Source organism: Aspergillus brunneoviolaceus (genome assembly GCF_003184695.1).
Source record: "Aspergillus brunneoviolaceus CBS 621.78 unplaced genomic scaffold BO95scaffold_1, whole genome shotgun sequence".
Lineage (NCBI taxonomy): Eukaryota > Fungi > Ascomycota > Eurotiomycetes > Eurotiales > Aspergillaceae > Aspergillus > Aspergillus brunneoviolaceus.
In genome coordinates, this window is record NW_020290731.1 from 773,343 (window position 1) to 800,147 (window position 26,805).

At 52.2% G+C, this 26,805-nt stretch overlaps 9 protein-coding genes across 9 annotated transcripts; 5 read left to right on the plus strand and 4 right to left on the minus strand.

Annotated features, from left to right (window-relative positions):
- Positions 1–605: 605 nt before the first annotated feature.
- BO95DRAFT_448846 (glycosyltransferase family 31 protein) lies at positions 606–2,009 on the minus strand (the record flags this gene model as incomplete). The annotated part of the gene is made up of 1 exon (XM_025587905.1): positions 606–2,009. One exon carries the CDS (start codon positions 2,007–2,009, stop codon positions 606–608), a length of 1,404 nt encoding a protein of 467 aa, XP_025448112.1.
- Positions 2,010–2,817: 808 nt separating this feature from the next.
- On the minus strand, positions 2,818–3,588 carry BO95DRAFT_7277 (uncharacterized protein). The gene has a single exon (XM_025592178.1). It carries the CDS (start codon positions 3,409–3,411, stop codon positions 2,863–2,865), a length of 549 nt encoding a protein of 182 aa, XP_025448113.1. The 5' UTR covers positions 3,412–3,588; the 3' UTR covers positions 2,818–2,862.
- A 217-nt stretch (positions 3,589–3,805) lies between these two features.
- BO95DRAFT_437759 (signal recognition particle subunit SRP72) lies at positions 3,806–6,858 on the plus strand. Its single transcript, XM_025585354.1, has 4 exons — positions 3,806–4,623; positions 4,698–4,971; positions 5,034–5,178; positions 5,234–6,858. The coding sequence occupies exons 1-4, from the start codon at positions 4,303–4,305 to the stop codon at positions 6,465–6,467; spliced, it is 1,974 nt and encodes a 657-aa protein (XP_025448114.1). The 5' UTR covers positions 3,806–4,302; the 3' UTR covers positions 6,468–6,858.
- BO95DRAFT_437760 (Gfo/Idh/MocA family protein) lies at positions 6,479–8,499 on the minus strand. The gene is made up of 2 exons (XM_025585355.1): positions 8,176–8,499; positions 6,479–8,121 (listed from the first exon to the last, which is right to left on the minus strand). Exon 2 carries the CDS (start codon positions 8,061–8,063, stop codon positions 6,750–6,752), a length of 1,314 nt encoding a protein of 437 aa, XP_025448115.1. The 5' UTR covers positions 8,064–8,121; positions 8,176–8,499; the 3' UTR covers positions 6,479–6,749.
- A 1,183-nt stretch (positions 8,500–9,682) lies between these two features.
- Positions 9,683–12,614, plus strand: rfeF (putative transcription factor RfeF; the record flags this gene model as incomplete). Its single annotated transcript, XM_025584766.1, has 7 exons — positions 9,683–9,688; positions 9,909–10,061; positions 10,220–10,300; positions 10,642–11,094; positions 11,213–12,071; positions 12,122–12,189; positions 12,246–12,614. 7 exons carry the CDS (start codon positions 9,683–9,685, stop codon positions 12,612–12,614), a joined length of 1,989 nt encoding a protein of 662 aa, XP_025448116.1.
- Positions 12,615–14,855: 2,241 nt separating this feature from the next.
- On the plus strand, positions 14,856–20,272 carry BO95DRAFT_8119 (aminophospholipid-translocating P4-type ATPase DNF3). The gene has a single exon (XM_025592235.1). It carries the CDS (start codon positions 15,133–15,135, stop codon positions 20,182–20,184), a length of 5,052 nt encoding a protein of 1,683 aa, XP_025448117.1. The 5' UTR covers positions 14,856–15,132; the 3' UTR covers positions 20,185–20,272.
- BO95DRAFT_437765 (uncharacterized protein) lies at positions 20,232–20,604 on the plus strand. Its single transcript, XM_025585356.1, has one exon. It carries the CDS (start codon positions 20,341–20,343, stop codon positions 20,512–20,514), a length of 174 nt encoding a protein of 57 aa, XP_025448118.1. The 5' UTR covers positions 20,232–20,340; the 3' UTR covers positions 20,515–20,604.
- Positions 20,605–21,278: 674 nt separating this feature from the next.
- BO95DRAFT_426815 (uncharacterized protein) lies at positions 21,279–22,116 on the minus strand (the record flags this gene model as incomplete). The annotated part of the gene is made up of 2 exons (XM_025584767.1): positions 21,279–21,865; positions 21,942–22,116. 2 exons carry the CDS (start codon positions 22,114–22,116, stop codon positions 21,279–21,281), a joined length of 762 nt encoding a protein of 253 aa, XP_025448119.1.
- A 793-nt stretch (positions 22,117–22,909) lies between these two features.
- Positions 22,910–24,824, plus strand: BO95DRAFT_8132 (alpha-mannosyltransferase). The gene has a single exon (XM_025592236.1). It carries the CDS (start codon positions 23,032–23,034, stop codon positions 24,493–24,495), a length of 1,464 nt encoding a protein of 487 aa, XP_025448120.1. The 5' UTR covers positions 22,910–23,031; the 3' UTR covers positions 24,496–24,824.
- The last annotated feature ends 1,981 nt before the right edge of the window (positions 24,825–26,805 follow it).

The window sequence follows — 26,805 nt, forward strand, 5'->3', positions numbered from 1 at the left end:
TCTTGCGAAATATCCTGCTATGCCAATAGACTTCAATCCCGCCGTTATGAACCGACTCACTGCTCAAGGCGATGCGAAATGAACAAGACAGACCTAACCTTTCTATAATTGATGATAAAATGCATGACCAACAATCTCGGCTCTAAGCAGAAACAAGGCAGAACTACGTAGACATCTAATATGATAGGAACAATTTTCAGGGCCTCCAAAGAGAAGGAACACAAAGAATGATAATCAGTGTAACCAAAAACCGTCCGTGGCAGAAAAACTTCAATCGTGTTGCTATACATAAAATATGACGGCTAAGCGTCAATAAACGAAAACCTATACAAATAATGGGTATGTGCCAAATCCAGCTCTAGCCTTGGATAGCACGTAATCACATGGGACAAAGGCAAGGGGAAACAAAAAGTTCATGATCTATGCGCCGTTATAATTATAAGTGTGCCGCACTGATGTGCGGATGGATCCACGTATTGTCTCGGTGAAGCACAGGACGTGGTCCGTCGTCCAAGAAAAGCAGCAGGCCGGTGCTGGGTATATGACGACAATTTGAATGTGCTGAAAAAGGAGTGATCAATGGAGTGAAGGTAGAGCATTCGCATCTACTCTTTTCGCCAGATTAATTCCAAAACCTTATCACCGAGCTCAGGGTCCCGACGGATGTACCATTGGCGGACCTGGTTGCCATCGACAATTGCATCTTCGTGGATATAGCTGATCTTGCCTTCATCCTTTGGTCGGAGTGGGCCAAGTTCATGCAAGAAGGACTCAAAGACTGCGCCATTGTCGCCGGCCCATGTGAGCTCCATCGACTTGTCGCCCGTGGGGACGTCATTGCTGTACTTGACGATAGAGAAGCCGTTGGTGAGGATCCAGCCGTCGCCGAAGTGCCATTTTCGCAAAAGACACGAGTCGCCACAGACCTCACTGACAACACCCAGCTTGGCCATGTCGGCATTGAACCACGACTTCCAGTGATGAACGGAGAGCGGCGGGGGTCGAGCAGCCTCAAAGAAACCAGATACATCACCCCTCATATCGATCTGTCGCAGGCGGTGATCAATAGTCAAATGGGCATCCGAATACTGGTAGATGCAGAGGGATATCTTGCGATCTCCCGTAGATTCCATTTTTTGACAATCCTCGTAAACCTCTTTACGGCCTATTTGCTCGATCAGGGGTCTAGACATGAAGACGCCAGCGCCTCCGAAACCCATCAAACCGAAGATTCCGACTTGGGGCATCGCTTCCGATAGCCCACCAACATAGGTCTGTGCTGAATCATCATATTTCGATAGAGCCTGTACCAGCGCCGTCATCGAAGGGAAGAAAGTATCGTCATCGATGACACAGGTCCATCTCGTCTGCGGCCGCAGATTCTTGGCCAAATGTGGCACTAACGAGAAGTATCGATGCTGGTATTCTTCAGTCGATTCGGTTACCGAGAGGTTAACACCTAAGTTCTCCGCCTTAGTGAGGACTTCATTGATCCGTGCATCTGGCTCGATGAGTGCCAAGATGCGAGCGTTCGTATGTCCAGCCCAGTGGGTGAATGCGTCTAGCGACTCGTTCAGACGCTCTAATGTTGTAGCAACGCCGAAGTCAATGTGGGATGCGTCCGCCCTTGGTAAGATCGCAGGTACAGAGACAGAAACAGGACGAGGCATTAAGCAATCATCCTGATGCATGCTATCTTCCGCAAACCGATGGTCCTTGTGGATTTTCTCGAAAAGAGGCACTTCGAGTTTTTGTGCGATGGGAACGACGTCACTCGAGGAAGGAGAAGCGACAATTTCACGGCGGACATATTGAGAGAGCTTGCGAACGTCGAGGCGTTGGAGGGCATCGAAGTCGGGTTCGCATTCGACTTCGGAGGTAATGGTGATATTTGAGATCGTCTGAGTCGTGATTTCGTGGTGAGGTTCGATCTCAGGCCAGAGGAAGATCGTAAAACTGGTCACAAGACAAGCTGCGACCACAAAGCGCAGCAATTTTCTCCTCCACATGTACGAGGCGCCCATGGCGGTCCGCGGCTTCTCCTCAGTCTTATTCCACATCTGGGTCCGGAAACGTTATATCGTAGAAAGGGAATAGTATTGAATCTAGACGCCGCAATGAAACTGCAAGACCATCGCGATGCTCCAGTGATAGTGGGAGAGGAAGAGGTAGAACGGTGGAGAATATGGCAGGAGAGGCCTGGTCCAGATGGGAGGGCGGGAGCGGGCGGCAAAGGAGAAGAGGAAGGCGAGGGCGGAAACACAGGATATAACAATCGAGGCAGGAAGGAGAAAAGAGCAAACGATCCTTGAAATCCGCAACGATGAAGGAGGAAATGACGGGCAGCGTCGGAGACAGGCGAGGACGGCAGAGGGATGACGAAGGTCAAAAAGAAAGCGACGACGACAACGTCAACCCTGGGCCCGGTTAACCGTCAGGTTAGTGGAAGAAGATATGGAGTGGGAAGGTTGATAGCCGATCAACGGGGCCCCGAAATACCATTGCAGCAAGAACAAGCACCGCACGGCTAGAAAATGGCCGCATCTGACTGAGGGACGAAACAAATCATGGCCGGGCGGAGAATGGCTAACCCAGGGATCGACTATGGGCCAGTCTGGTTTCCTTAAGGCCCTGGAGAGTAGCGGATGGAGACCGATCCATCTGCTGTCCAGTGGTCTATCGAATGAGAATTCATCAAGCCATCAGGGCACACCTGCTGGACGGAGCAGCCACACAACATGTCCCACTGTCCACAGGGGCCGATCGGCCTAGAGACCAGTGCTAGGAGATTTCCCTGAGGTGACAGTCTCCCCAGGGTTACGTTCTTGAATTAGGGGTCTTTCTGCGCTTTCCCCAAACATCCTACTCCATTGCCCCATTGCACAGTGCACATTTGCACCGTAGGATGGGATGGATGGTCAGCTTGCCCTTTTGTCTTTGTCTTTTTTTCCCTTTTTTTTTCTTGGTGGCAGAGTACACATGGATAGGATGGAACCGGGACAGGAGAAGGAGGGAAAGAAACAGCTTTCTCCCACTTAACTTTCCACCCCCAACCTCCCCCCCACCTATTCCTATTAATGTGGCCGCACCGCTACAACCCCTGGGTACAACCATGTATTTGACGCGCATTCCGTTTGGGGCGAAGGGCCTAAAACGGACGGCGGGGGCGACGGATTGCTGATGACGAATCGCCGGCGCATAACAGCGATTAGATAGCGTTCCGCATGAGGAATCTATTATGGACTCTAGCAGCGTCAGCAGCGCCGAGTGGTAAACTGTACACTGCTCTAGAGAAGAACACATTGCTACAGTACCTGAGTGTAGGGTGATTATGTGTCCAGGGCCCCTTGTATGAGTAGAGAGAAGGTCGGTGGTATTAATCGCGCCCGTTGCAACTCGAAGTAGGATCATCGCAAACAGCGCCCCGGGTAGGGAGGACAATCCGGACAATGTCTTGTTCCGGCCTCCTCGCCTGACGTCCTCAAGTCAGTCATGTGCTTCATGGCCACAAGTCTTTTTTTTTCGCTTGGTGGGCAGGAGATTATTATTGTTCTTATGGTGTCGGACAACAGCTGTTGAAAATAATAATAGAAATACAATTCTTCGATCTGAACCGATTGATTGGCTCTTGTTGTCTGTGCGCGCCGCCACGCAGTAATCTGATGGCCTCGCTCTAATTAAGCAGTCTCAACTCAAAGAATGCGTATGAACCATAGGCTGGATAAGCATGTCGGTCTGTCTGACATTCAGTGACCCTGAAAAGTAAGGGGCATTTGGTCTAGAACCTCGTCAAAAGCAGTGAAGGCGGACTATCTGAGAGCCACAGCAGTCACATAGTATTGCTATTGTGGGGGGGGGAATTGAATTGATGAAGTGGTAAGGTATGCCTGGCACAGACTGAATGTTTTCGCCTCCGTCCCTTGAATTGTAAGGAAGCATTGCTGTCAACAATCCCACAAAGCTGGACTGGCATTTATCAATGTCCTGATGTTGAGTCCTCGCATGATTATGATGGTCGGAGGAAAGGCCGGGGAGATGGGCTACGGCCGCCTAAGTAAGCCTCTAGTGCAGAATTCCCCGATATGGAAATATCACACTCCCGCACAGATGGTTCACAAGCTTGGACTGGCCACTTGGAAGATCAAGCATATCCAGCTCATTATTCTTCAGATTCATACACTCCATAAGAACCGCTTGAGTGGAAAATCTTTGATATTATCTCACCTCAAAAACTACGCCCATCTTGGGCTACTGCGAATCACACCCCGGGTGACACGTTGGTTAATTTGACACGGCATCGCCATGGCTGCTCAGTCATTGAGTTCGTTGCTACAACGAGCCTCCATTGATGACCACGAAGAAGTCCTTCAGTCCTCCAACGCTGCACTAGCCAAGTCGAGAGCCGATCAGCATGCCCAGCATATCAAGGTCATCGCTCTGACAAAACTCGACCGCTACGCTGACTGTCTGCGCGTGTTCGAGGAAGCTGGTGACGGCTTGAAGACCCGGGCCGCTCTGGAGTATGCCTATGTCCTCTACAAGTCAGGCCAGCCGGAGGAGGCCATAGAAGTAGTATCCAAGGTGACTGGCAACCGTGGTGCTACTCACTTGGAAGCTCAAGCCGTATGTTACCCTTGCATGTGTTTCATACCTTGACCTCAACAATAGGTGCTAATCTCTAACTTGCGAAATCACAGAGCTATCGCGCTGAGAGATTCAGTCGCGCCGCCGAATTATACGAAGAACTGTCGAAAGATGGAGCCTCAATGACCAACGAGGAAAACGATCTGCGCATCAATGCCTGGGCTACGGATGCACAGCTGCAGTGGAAGGGATATCCCGAGTTCGTTCGCCATAACCGACCGACCCGTGATGATTTGGAGGCATTTGAAACCGTGTACAATGCTGCATGCTTGAGCATAGCGAAGGGCGAATTCGAGCAAGGAGAACTGCTTCTGAAGCGAGCAAAGGGTTCGTGTTTAGAAAGGATATACAGAGGCGATAACGATTGCTAACCCCTCCTCGTTACACAGAACTGTGCCGCACGTCAGAAGATCTCACCCCGGAGGATAGAGACGCCGAACTACTCCCAATTGCTGTGCAGCAGCTGTACGTTCTGCTTCGGCAAGGCAAGTCCGAGGAGGCTCAGTCCATTTTGGAGGAGATCTCCGTCAAGGAGTGCGCATACCTTCCCTGGTCAAACTATCCCAAATTGAAGCTTACCCGACCGTAGTATTCACGAAGCTTCGACGAAGAAGATCGCACAAACCAATGTCACCCTCGCCCGCGGCGCCTCGGCCAACCCTTATGCATTCTACAAGGCCTTCAACGAGATCCCAGACTCGACAGAGAGCGACAAGCTGTTCGACTATCAGAGCCACCTGACGATCGGCAACTCGCACGCCGCCGACCTCCTTGTCCGCAAATACGACGGCATCATCCGCTCCACCTCCAAGGCCCTCTCTCGAGCCGCCTACCCCTCCACAGAACCGAGCGCCAACCTCCTCTCGGTGTACAACGCCGCCGCTCACGCCCAAGGTGAATCCGGCACGAAAGCGCTCAAGCCCATCGTAGCAGCGCTGGACAAACGGCCCAAGGACATGGGCCTGGCCCTCACCGCCGTGCAGCTCTACGTCGGCGCGGGCAACACCACCTCTGCGATCACCACTCTCGAGGCCACCCTTCAACTCCTCGACGAGTCCATCTCCGAGCAAGACAAGGAAGTTCGATTTAACCCGGGCGTTCTGAGTGTGCTTCTCTCCCTCTACAAGCTCGAGGGCCGCAAGGTCCAGATCCGCTCTGAACTGGCCAAGGCCGCCGCCTACTGGCAGCAGCAGCGGGAAGGCGCCAACCAACCGCCGCCCGTTCCCCTCCTCCGCGCCGCCGCCGCCTCCCTGTTGCACTCCACCGACACCTCCGACCTCACCAAGGCCGGCGACCTGTTCAAGTCTCTCTACCAGTCCAACACCGGTGACAACTTCGCCGTGGCCGGCTACGTCGCCGCGCAGGCCCCCATCGACTACGCCAAGGTTGAATCCCTGGTCGACAAGCTCCCGTCCGTTGCGGACCTGATCGCCGAGGTGGACCTGGCTGGCCTCGAACAAGCGGGTATCGCGCCTTCGTCGGGTGCGAACGCCGCGGCCGCGGCTGCGATCGCGGGCGCTCGCAAGCGTTCAGCTACTGCCAACCTTAAGGAAGACGGCGGTGCGGCGAAGAAGCGGGTCCGGAAGTCGAGGCTGCCCAAGGATTACGATCCGGGTAAGACCCCCGACCCGGAGCGCTGGCTGCCTCTGCGCGATCGCTCGAACTACCGGCCCAAGGGTCGCAAGGGCAAGCAGCGCGCTGCGGAGCGGACACAGGGCGGTGTTGTGAACGACAAGGGTGAGGAGTTGACTGCGGTCACCAACCAGCCTAAGCCTCAGAGCGGTGGTGGCGCCAACAAGAAGAAGAAGAAGGGCAAGCGGTAGTGATGCGGAACGGTAATTCTTCATGTTTCTTTTTTTTAACTTCTATTCATGAGACATGTCTTGCATTGGCTGGCAGAGAAAAAGAAGAGAGGTCTTTTTAGACACTTTGGAAGCATGTAAATAGAAATTCGGTCAATCTGCTGCTGATGCAACTCCCCCTTTCGCCTTCGAAACAAACAGCAAATTTTAAAGTATGCATATTATTCCTTACATGTGAGACTTTTCCTGCTAAAACAGTATCCCACCCTGAGTATAACCGCGCGTGTTGCCAATTTCCATTGCCTAGCCCAGAGGAGTCCGAATGGTGCCACACTGCCGATCGTACTGCTCGAAGATTTGGTAAAACAGCTTCAGATCCTGAAGCCCATCGCCGGCGGACGTCTTGGCCATCTTATCTTCGGTGAGGTAGGCGTGCAGCGCCTTGAGTTCTGCCTCATAGGTCTCCTGCCACCCGCTCACACGTTCAGTTCTCTTCATCTCCCCATTCTCATCTGCCGTCTCCACCACAACCTTCACAGGCACACCACGAGCGTACGGCAGACCATACTGAATGCTGACAGTCTTTGTGTCACCATAGATTGCAAGGTGTGCATCACAACGCGGCACGGCATCGGTACCCGTCTCGTACATCAGGGTAAATGGGTGCTCGCCCTTCCGCCCACTGTAATAATGGAACAAGGCCGAGTAGTATGGCTCGTTCACAGAGATGTTCGAGATGGCATCGGGAAATCCAAGCGAGTCGCGCATCAAGCCCAGATCATGACAGCCTAGAGAGGCAAGAAACTCGCAGAGCGCGATACGTTCTTTGGTCAGTTCCTGTCCCAAGAACATCTCCTGCAGCAAACCGTGCATGAGCTGCGGGCCACTATCCTTCTTCCTATCCTCCTCCGATGCGAATCCACATACTGCTGCACCATTCAAGGCAGTCCAGAGCCTCTTCCGCGGTGCGGTAGCCGTGTGCGCCAAGCTAGGGCCCGCGATGTTTCGGCAGCGAGCGTAATAGATGCGATCCAGGGACGCAACCTCCTTCCTGAAGACCTCCTCGATACAAGGGGAATAGCGTCGCGCACATGCCACAAACACTTTAGCACCATTGGGGGCACGCTTCTCTGCTTCAATAATGCGCCGTGCACTTTGGATGCTCAGGCTCACGGGTGTTTCGACCATGACGTGCTTGCCAGCATCCAGAGCCGCTATTGTGTAGATCTCGTGATACTCGTTGGGCATGAAGTTGAGGATCAGCTGGATAGATGGGTCGAAGATGATCTCTTCGGCGGATGATGCATGATTGATGTTTTTGATTCGGTTCTCATGGCCATCGGCTATGGTCGTGCCATCTGCGTGATGGCCGTTGATATGGCCGTTAGTGTGACCGTTGGTGTGACCGTTGGTGTGACCGTTGATGTAATGGCCGTTGGTGTAAGGCTTCCTGGTGCTGTTCATCGTCTGCTTGGTATCACCTTTTGGAGCATTGTAGATGGCAGCTACTTGGTATGTGTTGGTAAGAGCGGTAAGGATAGGAAGGTAGATTCCTTGAATGGCTTGGGCGCCTTCGTCTGCGGTGAGGATCCCGACTTGGAGGACCTTCTGTGTCATCGTGCTTCTCTTTTTCAGATATGTGCTTTCGGGTTCCTCTGTATCGGGCTGAGATGCGCTGGATGTTCATGTGTTAGGCTCATGTAGATAGGATCTGCGGACCTTGACTTACGCAGGTAAATCCAATAACTCAATCAGCCGGCACGAAGAGTAGACAGGGCGAGACTCTGGAGATCAAGAGGAGGAGAAAGAGAAGGAGAAGAGGGAAGGCGCATTTTCTGATGTGAAGAGAAAGACAAAGTTCTGAACGGGATGGAGCACTGGCTTCAGGTAAGGAATGCTGGATGCAAGGGATGGACTCGGGTTAGGAGACTACCTGCCTGTTGCAGTGTTAATGTGTTGACCCCCTACAAATCCGGCAAGGAACACGAATTTAGAATCGAGCGTGTTAAGGAAACAACACATGTGACTCGGAAAACTTGAAACTTTTCCAGCTTGGCTGGAGTCCTGCCTTGTGTTATGATAAATTTTCTCGGGCTTGTGAGAGAAAAAGAAAAGGCTGTGATGGCGATATCAGAAGCAAGATGCAGGATCATGGAGCTCTGTTTTTCTCCCACTGGCTTTTGTTGGGTCAGGATATTCCATGACATCAGTGGCACTTGTTTTTAATTTTTTCTAATCGTGCTTGATATTCTCAGCTGAAAAATAGTTCTCGATGTATCCTTCGACTTTGTTCCTGGATCTACTTGATAGTGTAGTGAGATCGAGACGATTAGAGGCATGATTTATCATGCTTGCTATAGATCGATATGGACTGCGGTAGGACTGCAGGTCGATCGGGTGGGGCCGAATTTGCCTACAAAAAAAGACATCAGATAATCAAACATCCCACCTACATGCAGCCATGCAGCCTGTCTGCATGACACACGAGTAATAGAAGGTTGACAAGCAAACTCCCGGGAAAATTCAGTCAGCTGGTATTACCATCCTACACTTGCTTGATTCGATACTTTAGCAGTCTGTGCTGAATGAGATTGTGATCACTGGCATTTTCGTTACTGGCAGGTCATGTGCCAGCTATTATGCTTGGACCATGTATATTGTGGTCCCGGTACACACACTAGGTAAACATGATGTATTCTGTAGGAGGAGTAGAATATTCTGGATGCAGCGCAGCCTTATGCCATGACGGGCACGATCAACTCTATAGGCACCAATGACTAGTTGCGCAATCCAGTGAGGGCAATTCAATAGACTTTGAATGAGGCTGAGTTTTTTTGACTGTAGGTACGTACAGTACATCTGAGTAGTAGAGCTGGAGAGTAAGAAGTGGAATCAGATCAGCCGGTCGTCATCTCAATTCGACACGAAGCGACTAAGCCCCGTCTAAGGCTTGATGCAGCCTTAGTGTTGACTTAGCGGCTTCTCATTCGATCTGAGATGTGGCTGTGAACATTTGGAGCCCGGAACACTCTCTCCTTTTTTTTTCCCCCTCTTACCTTACCTTACTCACTCCTCTTCCGCTCCTGCCCCTCTGACGACATCATCAGATTATATCAAACAGCCAGCTGCAGGGTCAACAACCTTTCCCTCTCTTCCTCTCATCACCACCACTTTCCTCTCCGGGACCCCAGAACCAAAGTCAGATATTAATATCGGAGTAACCCATCAAATTCATTATGGGGGTAAGTTCGAGTCTTAAGTCATTTGTCCCACCCGTCCTTCCATTTCTCAATTTATTTTGTTGTTCGACTGCCCCGCGTTGCTGCCCCGCTCATCCCAAAGCTCGGCCTGCAATCATCTGCATCAGCTTTCGAACACGTCAACCTGCTTCTGCTTTCGTGGTGTACAGTACATGAACTCGAACTAACCACTGCACTCTGCACTTGCTTCCTTCCTCTCTAGTTTGCATCGAAGATCGCCAACGGTATGAACCGCCCAGCCGACGGGAATACCAACAAGCCTGGTGGTGGTGGTGTGTATGGAGGAGCACCACCCACTGGCTACACTGGAGGACCTCCAAGCTCGCTGCAGCCTGGAGGAGCATCCGGTGGATATGTGAGTCCGCCCTACGCAAGTGACTAATCTAATCCCGTTGCCCCTCACGCATCCATGATTCATTCATCATCATCAGCATCATTGATTCAGTTTGCCCATTTTCTGGACTCCTGTAATCTCATTTTTCCTCCCCCAAAGCTGATGCAGTCTTTTCCTAGCAACCACAGCAAAATCCTCAGCAGCAACAGGGTCAGCAGTATCAGGCTTACTCAGGCTCGCCTGCTCCCGCTGGTGGTCCGGTAAGCTAAAAGTTTCCTTAACTGTTCGTTCTTTACTTCTTTTCTTGAGTTGCTCTTTTCCCAACCCCCCCCCCCCCTCCTCCAACCCTCCCGGAGTTTTCTACCCATCTACCCATCAATCACCATCAAATGAACGAGAGCCTGGAAACGACTCCACCATCTTCCTAAATTATCCTCTTGTTCTCTGTGCCCCTCTTATCCTTATTTTCACTCGACCGTCGCCCGCTCTCTACCTTCTTCCAACCTTCATATTCTTCCTGCTCGCCGTCGTCCGGGCACTCGGGCGCAACTTCTCGACCATGTCTCGGCCTTACTATGACCCTTACGGTCACCCCTCCCAGCTCCGTCCTGGATCAACCCAACCTCCTCAGTCTCCTTATCCAACCTCACCGTCGGGACAATATCAGGCATATGGAGCTCCATCACTTCTTCCCAACAAGCCGGCTCACACGCCTTCACCTGGCCCTCAGTCGCCCTATCCTGGAGCACAACCTCCTTATCAGACAAGCCAATCGCCCTACCCCGGTTCCCAGCCCGCGTATTCTGCACCGGCCAATCCATCGCCGTCCCCGGCTCCTCAGGCTTACGGCCAGGCTTATTCACAAGCACTCTATGGTGTACCCGCGCCTCCTGCCCAAGGCTACGCGCAACCGTCACCTTATAGCACGCGGGACCAGCCGTATGGACAGTATACTCAGCCACAGCAAGGCTATGGCCGGCCCCCGCCTCCCCCACCCCAGGGTCAGCCCTACGGATCAGCCGCCCCCCAGTACTCTCAACCTCCTACAGCTCAAGTACACATTGGTTCCCATCTCTCTACACATGCGTTCTCAGTTTCTTTCATATATCCCGTTGTCTTAGCGCACGTTTACTCAGGATCGTAATCCGTACTAACCGAGTCTGATGTTCTAGGGTCAACCTTACCCTCCTCAAAATGCGCCTTACTCTGGCGGACCCGTTCGTCCTCCCCAGCAGGGTGGGCCTCCCGGAGCTGCGTACGGTCCCTCGGGGGGTGCCCCTACTCCGGCTCGTGCCACGGATCAGCAGATCGCCGCCTACCGACAGCTGTTGATTGGCACTATTCAAGAGAAACGCCTTCAAAGCTTCTACCACCCTGAAAGACTTGATAAGCTCGTTCAGGCTCTGTCCAACGATGCACCCTTCAAGGTGAACAAGCTGATTCATGAGCTTAACATCCCAACCGAAGTGGCTATGGATATCATGAAGTTGGCTCTCTTTGATGTTATCTTGTACGTGGATGACAGTGGCTCCATGGAGTTTGAAGAACGAGGTGTGAGAAAGGAACAACTGCGTTCGACCATTGAGGTCGTTGCTTCGGCCGCTTCCACTTTTGATGATGATGGTATCTCGGTGCGGTTCATGAACTCACCTGAGCAAGGCGATGGCATTCGCAACGCAGACGATGTTAGCCGCCTCGTTTCGCGAGTCCGCTTCCAGGGTCTTACACCATTGGGTACAAGTCTACGCAACAAAGTCCTGGACCCTATGGTGGTGACTCCGGCCAGAGCTGGTCGACTCCAGAAACCTGTTCTGATCATCACCATTACCGATGGACAGCCGGCCGGTGAGCCTCTGGACAGTGTGTCGAACGCCATTGGCTATGCTGTCAACGAAGTTTCTCGCACTCAGTATGGACAGGGGGCCGTTTCCTTCCAGTTTTCCCAGGTCGGAAACGACACCAAGGCCCGGGATTTCCTCGCTTCTCTGGACGAAGATCCTCGAATCGGCTCCTTGATTGATTGCACCTCAAGTATGTTGTGGCCTCGCTATGGTGGTATGATACACTAACTGAGCCTATAGACTTCGAGGTTGAGCAAGATGAAATGTCACGGGCTAATCCCCCAGTGCATCTGACTCGCGAACTCTGGGTGAGTGCCTATGAGATACCATCTTGACTACACGCCATTGACTGACTTAATTCTAGTGTGCCAAACTGATGCTCGGTGCTATTGACTCTTCATACGACACCAAAGATGAAAAGGCCGCCGGGCGTAGTGGTGCTCCGCCACCCGGACCTCCAGGTGGCCAGTACGGTGGTTATAACTACAACCAGCCTCCCGCCCAGAATTACAACCAGCCGCCTCCCGGACAGTACGGCTCAGGACCTGGATACAATCAGGCACCATACCCGCCCAGCCAAGGTCAGGGTCAAGGTCCCCCTCAGGGCTACGGTCAAGGCTATAGTGGCGGCTACGGCGCTTCCTCTCCGCATCCCAACCAACCTGGGTATGTACAGTCGCCTGGTGGGGCTACACGAGGCTACCCTGGCTACGGAGCGCCTCCCCGCTACTAGACAGGAGGTAGCATACTGTTGAAGATGGGGGCGAACCGAATTGGTTTCGTCTAGGAATCGCTTTAAGTCTGTAGCCATTGCTTTTCTTGCATTAATATGAGCACCGTTATGTCATGAGGACGACCGCATGAAATTGGCACAAATGCAACTGACTAAGGATTCTGTCTCTGTATGATTGCAACACCATGTAATATCTCCTAGTCGGTGTAGCACAAGACAATAGCATATCGACGCTCACGGCGTTCTTGTTTCAGATGTTTGACATACTCGCACAACTGATAGTCTAGGCCAAGCACGACCTCAGATGCTGGTGACATGACGTCATAGCGAACAATATCACGTGAGCATGCCAACCATTGACAAGAGCAAAAACCATGAAGTGCGCTAGATAATAGCTAAGTTGCACCATCAAGCCTGCGTTTGTAATGGATGCAGTGTATCATCTTCGAGATAGCAGACCACGGGTTGCACGATGAAGACCGCAGTCAAGAATAGCATGGATATTCGCCACTATCTTTTTTTATTCAACAAGTTACATATCAAAGGCATGGTCAATGGGTGTGGGGGAAAATGTCACCCAAGCGGGTCGGAGGATTTCCTGTTTCGGACTGTATTCGCCATGGTCTGGGGAGGCAGAAAACACATTCTTACTAGGTTAGGCTCCACTGTAAGTTAATGATGAGGAATAGTGATCCATGTCATGTCTGTCTGTCACTCTGTCTACTCATAGTAAGTGTTCGTTCAACCTTCCATAAACTCAAACCAGTAGGCAGCCGCATGACAGGGACAGATGATAGTAGACTGGTGAATGGTCGGTCTTTGCCCCGCCCTTCCCTGCTCACTGCAGGCTTTCAGGCTCTCTCTTACTTCTTCCACCCTCCCACCCTTTTAACTTTCTTCTTGTCTTTTCCTGGTTCTAGGCAACGTCGCGCGAGTTCCTGTTGCCACCACATGTGCCCACCCGCGCCGGGGAAGGGGGGGAGGAAGCCTACGTAAAAACCAGGCTCCAACTGCCAGTCATTTGTGTTTGGACCCATGGAAAGGTGGGTGGGATGGGAGAAATTTCTGGATGGAGGGGGTTAGCCATGGATGGATGAATCGACTTTCTTCCGCCATTTCTTTCGCCACGAGTGAAAGGCTCGGTGGAAGCCCTAAGATTCTGGTACTTTGGTATTGGGCAATTAGGGAGTCACTACTTACGGAGTAGATATATTACCTAATTGAGATACCACAATATATATATACTATGTAGTACTTGTAGGCCAGGCGGGGTGTTGACGAGGGGCACATTCTGGCTCAAGTAATGTATTTAACAACGTACTCGTACAAAACCAGAATATTAATAGCTTATGGGAGAGGGGAGGGCAGTGCAGGAGAGTGTGGTTGCGTGGCCCTTCAGGCTTCCTTTGGCTGGTTCTGGTCGAGGGCGGAGAAGCGACCGATGAATGGCCGGGCAGCAATTAAGGTGCCTCCGCATTCGAATTCAAGGTTCGTTCAAATCTGCTATCGCCAGTTTGAGGAAATTAATTAATTGATTAATTAATATTCATTTCGTCCTTTGGCTCTCTTTTCCCTTCCTTCCCTTCTTCCTTCTCTCCTTCCATCCTTCTTCTGTCTGACCTTTCAAACCTCACCGCTTAGCAGGCAAGGTACCTACAAACAACATTGTAAATTGAACTGCTTTTCCTCCTTCTTCTGCCTCTCCTCTCCTCGCCCTTGTGAACATTTCCCTCACCTGCGTGCAGTCTTATCGGTAGATTATCAGCCAGTGGCGGCGGCTCTTCTATTTTCGGCCAGAGTGACCGCTTTCAACTTAATTGATTTCCAGGGCCCCTTTTTTCTGCCTTTCACTTTTTCGTCACTTACCCACATTGGGACATCATACCTGTTTGCCCAGTGCCTGTCCCTCGCCGCCTGCGGAAACCCTGAACGGTTTACAGACTGACCACGCCGTTTCCTACTCATTCCTCTGGTTTTCCATCCAGACCAATTCCTTCTTCTAAACTGTTTATTATCATCAACATCGCCTTTGGTTTATACATCCCCCGCCCGTGTCATCTACGAGCTTTCACCGGGATTGATTCACAGTGATACTCCACCCCCACAGTCGTTTCTGCTTCGTTTCATCCGTCGCATTCGCCTTCCCCCACCATTCACAGCCAAATCTTCGGTCACCGAACCATCTTACGGCTGACCTTATATATACCCACAACACCAGAGGTCGCTTGCACTGTACATACCACATTAATCTTTAGGTCTTCCATATCGGTGGTTTCATATGACGTCTCCCGCCTACGACGTTGATCATCTGAATATCTAAGTCGCTGGATCTAGGCCAAAGCATGAGTCCAGCTGTTGACTACCTTGTGTTTCCCGATCCGCGCAGTACAACCGAGTCGTCCCACAATAGCATCTGACTGCTCTGTGTCCGATTTGAAATCAGGTGGTAGCAGTTTGGCAGGAGAGAGATCAGTGGACAAGCGGGATTGCTGGTCATCGCATTTTTCGGCCATTCGCCATGCCCGACAATCATGAATCACCAGAGTCAAAACACATTCCACGGGAAGCGACATCTGCAGAGCAGCCAACGATAACAAATCAAGGGCGTTCGCCAACAGACGGTCCCACCCCCGCCTCGCAGCTCCCCAGAAGCCAATCCCTGCAGATACCCTCCACCCGAACAAATGTAACTCCCAGCCGCTCCTCGATTTCGCCGTCCCGCGCCGTCTCCGATGCAGGTCGGCGACCATCGCAGCAACATCATGTTCGATTCTCGACTGACCTAGAACGCCCTGCGGTGGACGAGGCCCAAGGGTCCAATTGGGATCGTCGACCAGCCTCAAGGGGATTGACCATTGACACGAACCTCGCGGACAATTCAAGCGCCACTTCGCCATTGTCTCCGCGCTCTGCATTGTCCCCCCCGTCCCCGCAGAGTCCTGAATCTGGGAGTCGGTCAAGGTCCCGCCACCGTGGATACTCCCTGCGACGAACAATTTTTGCCAAGAATATCGAGTCGCAGTCGGCCGTTACTTCTCCCGACGCGATCGAGTTAGGTACCGCTTTGCCTGTGAGCCCTCAGCAGGTCGAGGCTTCAGCAGATGGTCTTGCTCGGACAGCAACGGCGAACGAAAGCGGGCAGGCGCTGGCAGATGAGAAACAGGAGGTGCTGGTCATGCAAAGATCGGCCTCAGATGCCAACTTGGACTTATCCACAACCTATTACTCGGAGCCTTCGGAGAACCTGAAAGATGGTAGACACCTTTCCACGACCTTCTCATACGACCGGTGGCTGAAGCGCAAAGCTGTGATTGCCACGCTCAAGCTTCGTATCGAGACGATAGCCGAGACAGTTCGCAAATCTATACTCCGCATCAAGGAGATCCCCCCAAGCAAAGACGGGCGTCATATCGATCTCATTCCTGCCCGCACAGAAACGTTGGTGGATGAGAGAACCGGAAAGCCGTATTTGGGGAACTCCATCCGTTCCAGCCGATACAGTTTCTGGAGCTTCTTTCCCCGCCAACTGTTCGCCCAATTCACCAAGCTTGCGAATTTCTATTTCCTGATAGTCGCCATCCTGCAAATGATCCCTGGGCTGAGTACCACTGGTACCTACACCACGATTGTTCCGCTACTTATCTTCGTCGGTATCTCTATGGGTAAAGAAGGGTTTGATGACTGGCGCCGTTATCGCCTGGACAAGGAAGAGAACAATCGGAATGCCCTTGTCTTGCGTCCAAATGCTGGAATTTTCCATCCGGCTTCTGCCAACGACAACGTCTCCGTGACCAGCGACGTGCAAGATTGGACGTCAATCAAATGGAAGGATATTCAAGTGGGCGATGTGATCAAATTGGAGCGCGACCAGCCTGTGCCGGCGGATATGGTTCTGCTCCATGCGGACGGGCCGAATGGCGTTGCTTATATCGAAACCATGGCTCTCGATGGCGAGACGAACTTGAAGAACAAGCAGCCTTTGCAGCCGGTAGCAAAGATATGTGGTTCTGTGGAGGGTATCTGCAGTACCGCTCTACATTTCGCGGTCGAGGATCCCAACCTCGACCTCTATAAGTTCGATGGCAATGTCACGGTCGCCGCGGACGAGAAACTGCCACTAACCAACACTGAAGTTCTCTACCGCGGTAGCATCATGCGCAACACGGAAAGGGCGATCGGCATGGTCATCTACACAGGAGAGGAGTGCAAAATTCGCATGAACGCGAACAAGAACCCTCGGATCAAGTCTCCATCGCTCCAGGCAAAAGTCAATCGGGTGGTCATGTTGATCGTGACGCTCGTTGTAGTTCTGGCTGTAGCGTGCACAATCGCTTACAAGTATTGGTCCGACGACGTTGAATCGAAATCATGGTACCTGTATAAAGCGAGCGTGGACATCGGACCTATCTTCACCTCCTTCCTCATTATGTTCAACACGATGATCCCTATCTCATTATACGTGAGTATGGAAATCGTCAAAGTTGCTCAAATGTTTCTTTTGAATACCGACATCGACATGTATGATTCTGAAACAGACACCCCAGTTGAAGCACGCACATCGACCATCAACGAAGAGCTGGGTCAAGTCAGTTACATTTTCTCTGACAAGACAGGCACATTGACGAACAACTCGATGCGCTTTCGCAAGATGAGTGTTGCTGGCACTGCGTGGTATCATGACCTTGACCTTCTTCAAGAAGCAGCAAGGGACGGTGATCATACCAAACTGATCCACAAAAAGCGCAGTGCCAAAGGGAAGAAGGCACTCAGTCGCAAGTCCAATGTTTCCGAGGCTAGGAGACATCCACCAAGGTCCTCTATGTCAACAGCAACCGGGCTGCAGGGACTTGGTATCTCTATGCGCAATCATCGGACCACAGACATGCTTCGATATATCCAGCGTAAGCCCTATACAGTCTTTGCGCGGAAGGCTAAGATGTTTATACTGGCCATGGCATTGTGCCATACATGTATCCCCGAGGATGACGACGAAGGTAACGTTTCCTTCCAAGCGGCTTCTCCTGATGAGCTAGCGCTGGTCATGGCTGCACAGGAGCTTGGATATCTTGTTCGTGACCGGCAACCGAATACCTTAACAATCCGCACCTACCCCAACGGCCTCGACGGGCCCGCATGTGACGAGGTCTATGAGATCATGGATATCATCGAATTCTCCAGCGCCCGAAAACGCATGTCGGTTGTGGTTCGAATGCCTGACCAACGCATCTGCTTGTTTTGCAAGGGAGCGGATAGCCATGTCATGCGCTTGCTCAAGCGTGCCGCCCTCGCGCAAGAGAAAGCAGTGGAGATTGAGAGGCGCGCCAGCAAGCGGAAGGCCGCCGAGGCTGATCAGGTTATACGGCGCAATAGCGAATATCATAGCCGCAAGGATAGCGGTCTCCGGACCAGCTTCAGCCGGCCGAGCATGTCGAGACGACGGTCAAGCGTGACTGGAGAACCTGTTTCGGCGCTGCGGGAGAGTATTGATGTTTGGCTCCGCGATCGGGAAACTGACGGTGGTCTCCTGACGCGTGGCAACGACCCTGAGTACTACAGCCCCCGACCATCTGCCCAGTTGGAACGAGCATCTAGTACGTTATCGGATTCGGGAAGTTCTGTGCATGATAACGAGGAAGAAGACTTGGTTGAGGAAGCTCTTGTTGTGAACGAGACCGCTGTCTTCGAAAGATGTTTCCAGCATCTCAACGACTTCGCTACCGAAGGACTTCGGACGCTTCTGTACGGTCACCGGTTTCTTGATGAAGATACGTACACGAGCTGGAAAAAGGCTTATCTTGAAGCCTGTACCAGCCTTGTTGAACGTCAGGAGAAGATCGAGATGGTTGGCGAACAGATAGAGGATCAACTTGAGCTTACAGGTGCCACAGCCATTGAAGATAAGCTTCAGAAGGGCGTTCCCGGGGCTATCGACAAACTGCGTCGAGCCAACATCAAGTTGTGGATGCTTACTGGTGACAAGCGTGAGACGGCGATCAATGTTGGACACTCATGTCGCCTTGTGAAAGACTATTCTTCTTTGGTGATCCTGGATCACGAGACAGGGGAGGTCGAGCGTTCGATTGTCAAATCCACCGCCGACATCACCAAAGGCACCGTGGCTCACTCGGTGGTGGTCGTGGATGGGCAGACCCTCTCGATGATTGAAGCCGACAAGACTCTGGAAGCGCAATTCTTCCGACTGGCCATCATAGTCGATTCAGTGATCTGTTGTCGTGCCAGCCCTAAGCAAAAAGCATTCTTGGTCAAGTCGATTCGGAAGCAAGTCAAAGACAGCGTGACGCTGGCCATCGGCGACGGTGCCAACGACATCGCCATGATCCAGGAAGCCCATGTTGGCATTGGCATCACTGGCAAGGAAGGGCTTCAAGCCGCTCGTATATCCGACTATTCGATTGCGCAGTTCCGGTTCCTCCTCAAGCTTCTCCTTGTCCACGGCCGTTGGAACTATTTCCGCGTGTGCAAGTACACCCTGGGCACTTTCTGGAAGGAAATGCTTTTCTATCTCACACAAGCTCTCTACCAGCGCTGGAATGGCTATACAGGTACTAGTCTTTACGAGTCCTGGAGTCTGAGCATGTTCAATACTCTCTTCACGTCACTTGCAGTCATCTTCTTGGGCATTTTTACTAAGGATCTCTCCGCCTCCACCCTCCTCGCCGTGCCAGAACTCTACACCAAAGGTCAACGCCACGGAGGGTTCAACATTCGATTATATATCGGCTGGACTTTCATGGCTACCTGTGAAGCCATGATCATCTACTTCCTTATGTTCAGTCTCTTCGAGAAAGTCATGTTTACCCATACTGGAAGCGACATCTTCTCCGCCGGTCTCCTCACCTTTACCGCCTGCGTCATTGTCATCAATACGAAACTTCAAGCGCTTGAAGTACACAACAAAACTTACATGTCTCTGGCGGTCTGGATCATTTCCGTCGGTGGTTGGTTCTTGTGGAACCTGATCCTTGACGTGCGGTACAACCCCTCCTCCGGCGACGGCATCTACCATGTTCTCGGAAATTTTGTCAACGTTTCGGGCCACGACCTAGCTTTCTGGGCCGTGTTGCTCGTGACGGTGGTGAGCGTGGTGGCCTTTGAAATGACCGTCTCCGCCCTGCGGGCCTTGTTCTTCCCTACAGACGTCGACGTCTTCCAGGAATACGAGCAGGACCTGGACATCCGCATGCGGTTTGAAGAAGCCGCGGCCTCGGAACTCCAACAGGGCTGGGACCACGGCAAGAAGAAATCCAGCTTCGAACTGGCACGGGAGGAGGAGGAGATGGAAGCCAAGGAGCGACAAGTCCGGGAGTTGCTGGCTCGGCCGCGAGTCATGGTCTCACCCGCCGCGAAGACCAATGATGGTCCGGTCGCGACAGAGATGGAGTTGAAAGAAGGCTACCAGCAGCATCCCCACAAGAGTGATGGTGATGGACCAGAAGACGAAGAGATCGAGAACGCTGACGGGGGCACCAAGACCCCGCGCCGCTCGGTCGAGATACACGAATTATTTTCCAAAGGCTACGGCGCAATCCGGAAGGGCCAGTTGAAGTAGACGAAGAACCTCACCCCCACAACCTGAAGACAAAAAGAAAAGAAAATCAAACGCAAAAGAAGAGAATACGGACAATATGCCCCCCCCCCCCCAATTTCATGATTTTCTGCTTTTTACAAGCGTGTGTCACATCATCATCATGGCGTTTTGCAAGAAATGGATACCCCCACACCTTACTTACTTAGCCTTCACTTGTTGTTTCAACCCACTCACTACCTTATTCCTGGTCTGTTTTTGGTTTGCTTGCTTGATACCAGTTTCTCTGTGTATACATTCTCTCGCTTCGTCGTGGCTTACCCATATACCACCACGCCATTTGTGAAGCATTAGTGATTCTGCATGGGAAGACTGCTTCCGGTGTTTGATAGATATAGAGAGACTATTTTGTGAATGAAAGCAGACCAGCGAAGTGAACATAGGTCTTCCCTCTTCCTATCACCGTGCCTGGTATTCTTCGCCAGTTACACGACTAGTGTGCGAATGGTGTCAGTGCAGTGCACAGCCGGCTTCACACATTCAGGGAACTTGTACTGTCATATTTCTGGTTCCTGTAAAATGTTTGCAGCCACAGCTGAGTGCTGCATATATGGATGGATTTAGGTAAGGCATGAGCAAATCAATTAATCCTGAAACCATGTAAAAAGAAGACGGCAAACGGAAAAGAGAAAGGAGTCGCTTGACGCAATTATGAACATACAGGCAGGCAGTGGTATCTCATAGTAGGTAAAACAGCAGTCACTCAGCTAGGTAGGCAGTCGGCATACTCAATCTGGGAAAATCCCATGGCTTGCCTTTCTCACCGCTCAGCGCGGGCGCAGCGTGAGGACGAGCCAGATTTGCAGGCTCGGAAGTATACGGTATAGTGAACGGGTCAGAAGGGGAGAGTTGATTCGCACTAGAATCGTGGTGGTGGTGCACGTGTCCATAGCGGTGGACGTGGGGGTTGTGAGTTAAGGTCGGGGGGCTTCCAGAACAGTGGGGGCTCGCAATCCCGTCTCGATGTACTTCAAAGGCCGGCCTCTTTCCTTCTAGTAGGTTTATAGCGAGCAAAAGAACCCGTTCACAGTTCCTCTCTTCTTGATCGAAACCCCACATCATCCTTGCAGCTCGTACATCTGCGTTCCCTCTTGGACCGGCTGCTTCTTCGCCGGGGCAGGTAATTCGTACAGTGGCGATCCCGCCACTTCATTCGTCTCCTGCGTGGGGATTGGGGTCGCCCTCTGCCTCTTCTTTCGCCGACGGAGGAAGAAGAATGCGAGGGCCCCAATCACGGCGGCGGCACCGACACCCACGCCGACGCCGACGCCGACGCCGACGCTATTGGAGCTGGAGCTGGAGCTGTGGGAGGAAGCGGGCGAAGAAGTGGTCGAGGTCGATCCAGAGGTCGCGGCACCGGTGGACTGCGCTGAGCCAGTCGAGGTCGCAGTGGTGGATGCCGTGGTCGTCGTCGCGGTGCCCTTTTCGCGCACGTAGAAGTAATCACTCCAGCTGATCCAGCCGTATAGATCGATTCCGTAGGTACCTAACTTGGCGGTGGCGTTAAATAGTCCGATCTGGTATTGGGGGTTGGTGGTGTTGAAATCGCTGGGGATGGCCCAGGTGTATTGTTCCAAGGTGCAGTTGGCGGTCTCATTGACGACGAGTTGGTACAGGGAGCTGGTTGTGGTGAACTTCGCGCCCACTAGTTATACGTCCAAAGATGAAGTCAGTCCGTGGATTGTAGGCAAGAAGACCCCCGGTTCAAGACAAGAACTAACCCGTGATTTCGTCGATGAGAATGCCTCCGGCGCGGCCCAGGGAGATGTTGAGTGGAGTATCTCCATTGTCGATCGCGCCCCATCGGAGCTGAAGGATGTCACCCGGGTTGACCTCCTTATTCTCGAGCCCATAGAACGTCCCAGGGACGCAGTCCGTATATCCTTGGGTCGACATGGTTAGAGAATGGAGCAGGAGAGGCTCACAGGGAAGCCTTCTCGGGGGAAGATCAGGGTTGGAACACTAGAGAACATGGCCTGGGGTTCATGGTCCAAACGGCAGGAACAGTCTTCTTTACTTAGGGCAGCAGACCCATCACCAGGAAGTGCCCGTCAATAGCGGTCTCATAATATAGGGCCGTATCCGGCCGTAACAGCCTTCAACTACGATCGCTAGCTCGTACGCAGTGCTGTGGCATTGCAACCGACCGCAAATCAGAGCCTCGTATACCTCCCCAGTTGGCGATCCTTCATCTAAGTCGAGAATCCTTTCGCTCGGACACCAGCAGCCTTGGTGTGGCAATTGGGTGATCGGACTGCATTGTGGACGGGAAAACGTGTAGGCAGAAGTGAGTGCGTGCGCAGAGTCTATCGGGATGGATGGTTTCAGCCTGAGCAGGGACCTTGCAGAGAAAGAGAGGAATTCGACATACTCCGGAGTACTGTTGTACTGTATTCAGTCAACCAACATTCGTCACTTCAGGGGAGGCGCCGCCTCTGCGGGTGGGACCAGGGATTTGGGGGCCAAATAATGGTTCTGATGGTTCTGGGTTGTCCCAAGATCCCGGCGCGTCTCGAGGCCGCCCTGGACTGCCAGGAGGCCAGGACTCTAGTCCGAGAGTCTCCATATTAACAGTCACTTCCCACCAATGGTCGACCAGCCCGCCAAGCAGGATGTATGCCTTGGCTGTTGTTATATGGACAGATGATTATCGCTGTCTGATCTTCCTTCCCTCTTTTGTTTGCGTTTTGCGTCGAGGGCCATGCTGTTAAACACCCTCCTCGATCGCCCGACCGACCAACTCAACCCCTCCCCCTCCTGCCCCCTCCTGAAGAAAGCAATGAGTGCTATAACCTCAAGAGAACCCTAAAAATGCCGGCGTCTCGAATGCAACTGCGGCGGCAGAATACATTAATTGCTTTGGGTCTCGTGGCCTTCTGCGTTTGGTTCTTCACCTCGCATCGATCGCGAAGCGGCGAACTGATTCACAGCCATGAGCAATTCTGGAGAGATTTCCACCCGCTTCTTGTGGATAATGCGCCAGACTGTCAGTCCCCAACACGCCTGGGAAATGCTGAATCTGCCGGCTTCGATCCACAAAGCACCGAACCGCTGCCTGACTTATTGAGGATGCCAGCCGAGGATATTGCAAAGATGAAACAAGCACACACGGCCTTCGCAAATGCGATCGAAAGAGCCCCTCCAAAACTCAATTACCAGCCACACACGCGTGGACTGGTTTCAACAGCCGGCGGCCCTTATCTTCCAGTCTTGGTGATTTCGCTGCGCATGCTGCGACGTACGGGCTCAACTCTGCCGATGGAGGTATTCCTCGCCGACTGGGAGGAATATGATGGCTATCTTTGCCAGGCTGTCCTTCCCTCGCTGAACGCGCAGTGCGTGGTTCTGTCGGAGATCCTGGAAGCGGTGCCCGACAGCACGAACAAGATCGAGAAATACCAGTACAAGATCTTCGCAATGCTTTTCTCCTCCTTCGAAGAGATCCTCTTCCTCGATGCAGATGCTTTTCCCCTAAAAAAGCCAGAGGAGTTGTTCACCGCCGACCCGTTCAAGTCCAAAGGCCTGGTCACCTGGCCCGATTTCTGGCGTCCCACAACATCCCCTTTGTACTATAAGATATCATCGCCCAAAGAGAGTGGAACGCACCCGGCCAACCCGACCGCTCTCCGGCAGTCGACGGAGTCCGGGGAAGTACTCGTGTCCAAGCGCACTCACCTTCGCACCCTTCTCCTCGCTGCGTACTACAACTTTTATGGACCCAGCCATTATTACCCGCTTCTCTCGCAGGGCGCAGCCGGCGAAGGGGACAAAGAAACGTTCCTTGCCGCCGCCAACGCCCTCGACGAGCCTTTCTACCAGGTCAGCGAACCCATCCGGGCCGTTGGGCGCCGGACGCCCGACGGTTTCGCGGGGTCCACCATGGTTCAGTACAGTCCGATGGAGGACTATGCCCTGACGAAGAAGGGCATTTGGAGAGTCAAGGGTGCCACTGCGCCCACGCCCAGCCCATTCTTTGTACACGTCAACTATCCCAAGTTCAACCCGGCCACAATCTTCGCGGAGAACGGCGTAACCAACCCGGTGATTGATGAGAGAGGACAGTATACGCTGGCATGGACGGCGCCCGAAGAAGTGGTCGCCTCGTTCGGCGACAACGCTCAGCAAAGATTCTGGGAAGATATCCATTGGACGGCCTGCGTGCTGGAGGGCAAGACCCTAAGCTGGAAAGGCAATACGGGGATCTGCCAGCAGACGAGGGACTACTGGAATAGTGTTTTTGGAAATTCGGCTGGTAAGATGATGAATCAGTCATAAGCGAGTCACGAAAAAAATAGATTCGATTGATAGCCCCTGTGCTGGTCGCATGTGCTATAGCCCTTATGAGAGTGAGCGATATCTTATCTAGCGTTGCTGGGGACGTTCGGTTTGCGAAGAACATCATACAAGTTCCCTGTCAGCAGGTGCTCGGTTTGAATAAAGGACTCGTCACGAAAGATATCTCGGGAGGACTGGCTATCCGTCATATTTGTCGCAGACAATCATTCCACAGCCATCGTCTGCTCCAGCATTCGAACAGGTAAAGAAAGGCTGGGATCAGAGCAGGGGCCTTAGGTTGTTCGACCATGTCGAGAGCCTGTCTTTTGGTGTGTCCGCTGAACGTGATCCGAAACAAGCAGGATGATACCTAAGCAGGACTTACCATACTAGGTAGGCGCTGTAGACAACTTGGAATTCAACGGTGACCGTGGATTAAAACAACAATCAGGGGAAAACCTCTGCTCAATCAAGCATGATTCATGAATGTGCTATATTCAAATAGAATTTGACCTCCCAGGACTACTCGTAAAATTGTGAAGATGAAAAAAAAGAAAAGAAAAGAAAAGAAAAGAGCTGAGAAGAAAAGAGAAGAAGAACCATCAGTCTCCGTTATAACTGCAGCTCAGAGTAAGGCTTTGAGGAGCGTCCGGGTTTGATGGTGATGTTGTCGATGCTGAGGAGGCTCCTGGTTCCCAACCGCGGCGAGACATTGGCGTGTTGCGAGCCTGTAGTGGCTGTCAGGCAAGGTTCAGGTTCGGATCGTCTATCCCTTGCTCACTTTGTGAGTTTGCATCGGTTTGACCAACTAGTTAACTACGTCTCGAGATGACAAATGCATCTCGTGCCTTCGGGGTTTTGTGCTTGTTGTGAGCCGTTATATATCGTGAGAAGAATATCTGATCAGCTGTGGTAAACAATTCATCTACTAGTACAATTATAGACCTGATGGTTTACATCCGAGCTTTCAGAAGTATACAATCCCAGCCTCCGAGCTGTGCAAGGCAAGTGACAGAGCTGCGTTTTTGTGCCCGTTCTTTCGCAGGGGCCTCAGATGGAAGCACGCAAAACCCAAGTTAAGACCCAAGCAAATCAGGTTAGGTATGTACAGTCCTGCCTGCTACAGTCCTGCCTGAGGTGCAGTACGTAGGTAGTAAGCTACCGCCTTTAGCTATCCCTCCCCTAATGGCGATGCACCTCTAAGCGAGAAAGCTTCTTGTCGGCAGTATTTCGCTATAGAGCCTAGGTAGTAGTCAGTCTTATCCACCCTGCCCTGCCCCTTCTAAGCGACGGAACATAAAGCTGGCAATTATGGCTCAAGTGCATGCATTTGTGATCGAGCACTATTTATGCTTACATCTCCATAGTGGAATGTGGGAAAATCTATCATTCTGGGGGCAAAAGCTATAATTATCTCCTCGCGATGAGTCCTTCGTAAGAGAATGACGATCCCCAAGACCAGGTACCAGGTGGCTCCGGGGACTATTGGTCGTGGTGTGTATTGTGTTTGTGACTATTTCTGTTTCTATTTTTATGCTGTATGTTATATTTTTCTTGTCTGCAAGGCATGAACGAGGAAAAGAAGACAACATGCATGTTGTCTGGACACCCCTCCCTCTTTGTGGATACTTCAGAGGTCCGTTGCCAAGATGATGAACATGCCCAGAGCGCGGGCTGCAGAGGAGGTCGGGGGGTTTACTATGATAAGTACTCCGTACAGGTCTCCATACCGGTAAGCCCTGGACAAGGAGTCAAGATACGTGACTCGTAGCCCATGCGGGGTCCGATTCCACCGACTCGAGCGAACGTCCTGATGAAGTTGTGCTGTTTGTTGGTGGCATCGGCATGGGGTGACCACCTGCTCCGTGCGCTAGGCTTCAGGCACTGCAGAAAAAGTGTTTGGGCCTGGCGATGGTGGGATGGAGGGATTGGATAGGAGAAGAGGGGATGACTCGGCGATGAAACCCGAGCGGACCGGTAACTGCCAGATCATGGCGTGCAGACACTATTGAGCACCAAATGGGGCAGATCTTGTCGAGAACAGCAAGGGCGAGAGGGGGTCACTCGTTTACAACTCACGGTTTAGACTACCAGAAGCGAACTTCAACTTCCGCCGGAGTACACCGAACTACTTAGTCTAGTACACATGGACATAGTACCGACCGAGTGGATCAGAATGCGAGCATGGGCTTGCAAGTTCAGGTTTGCACCCAAAGTTCTGATACGGTGTGTGTGATTGGCAGTGGAGCAGCAACGGGTCAAGGCACACACGATACGATGACTTGAATCATCATCAGAGGCATGCATGAA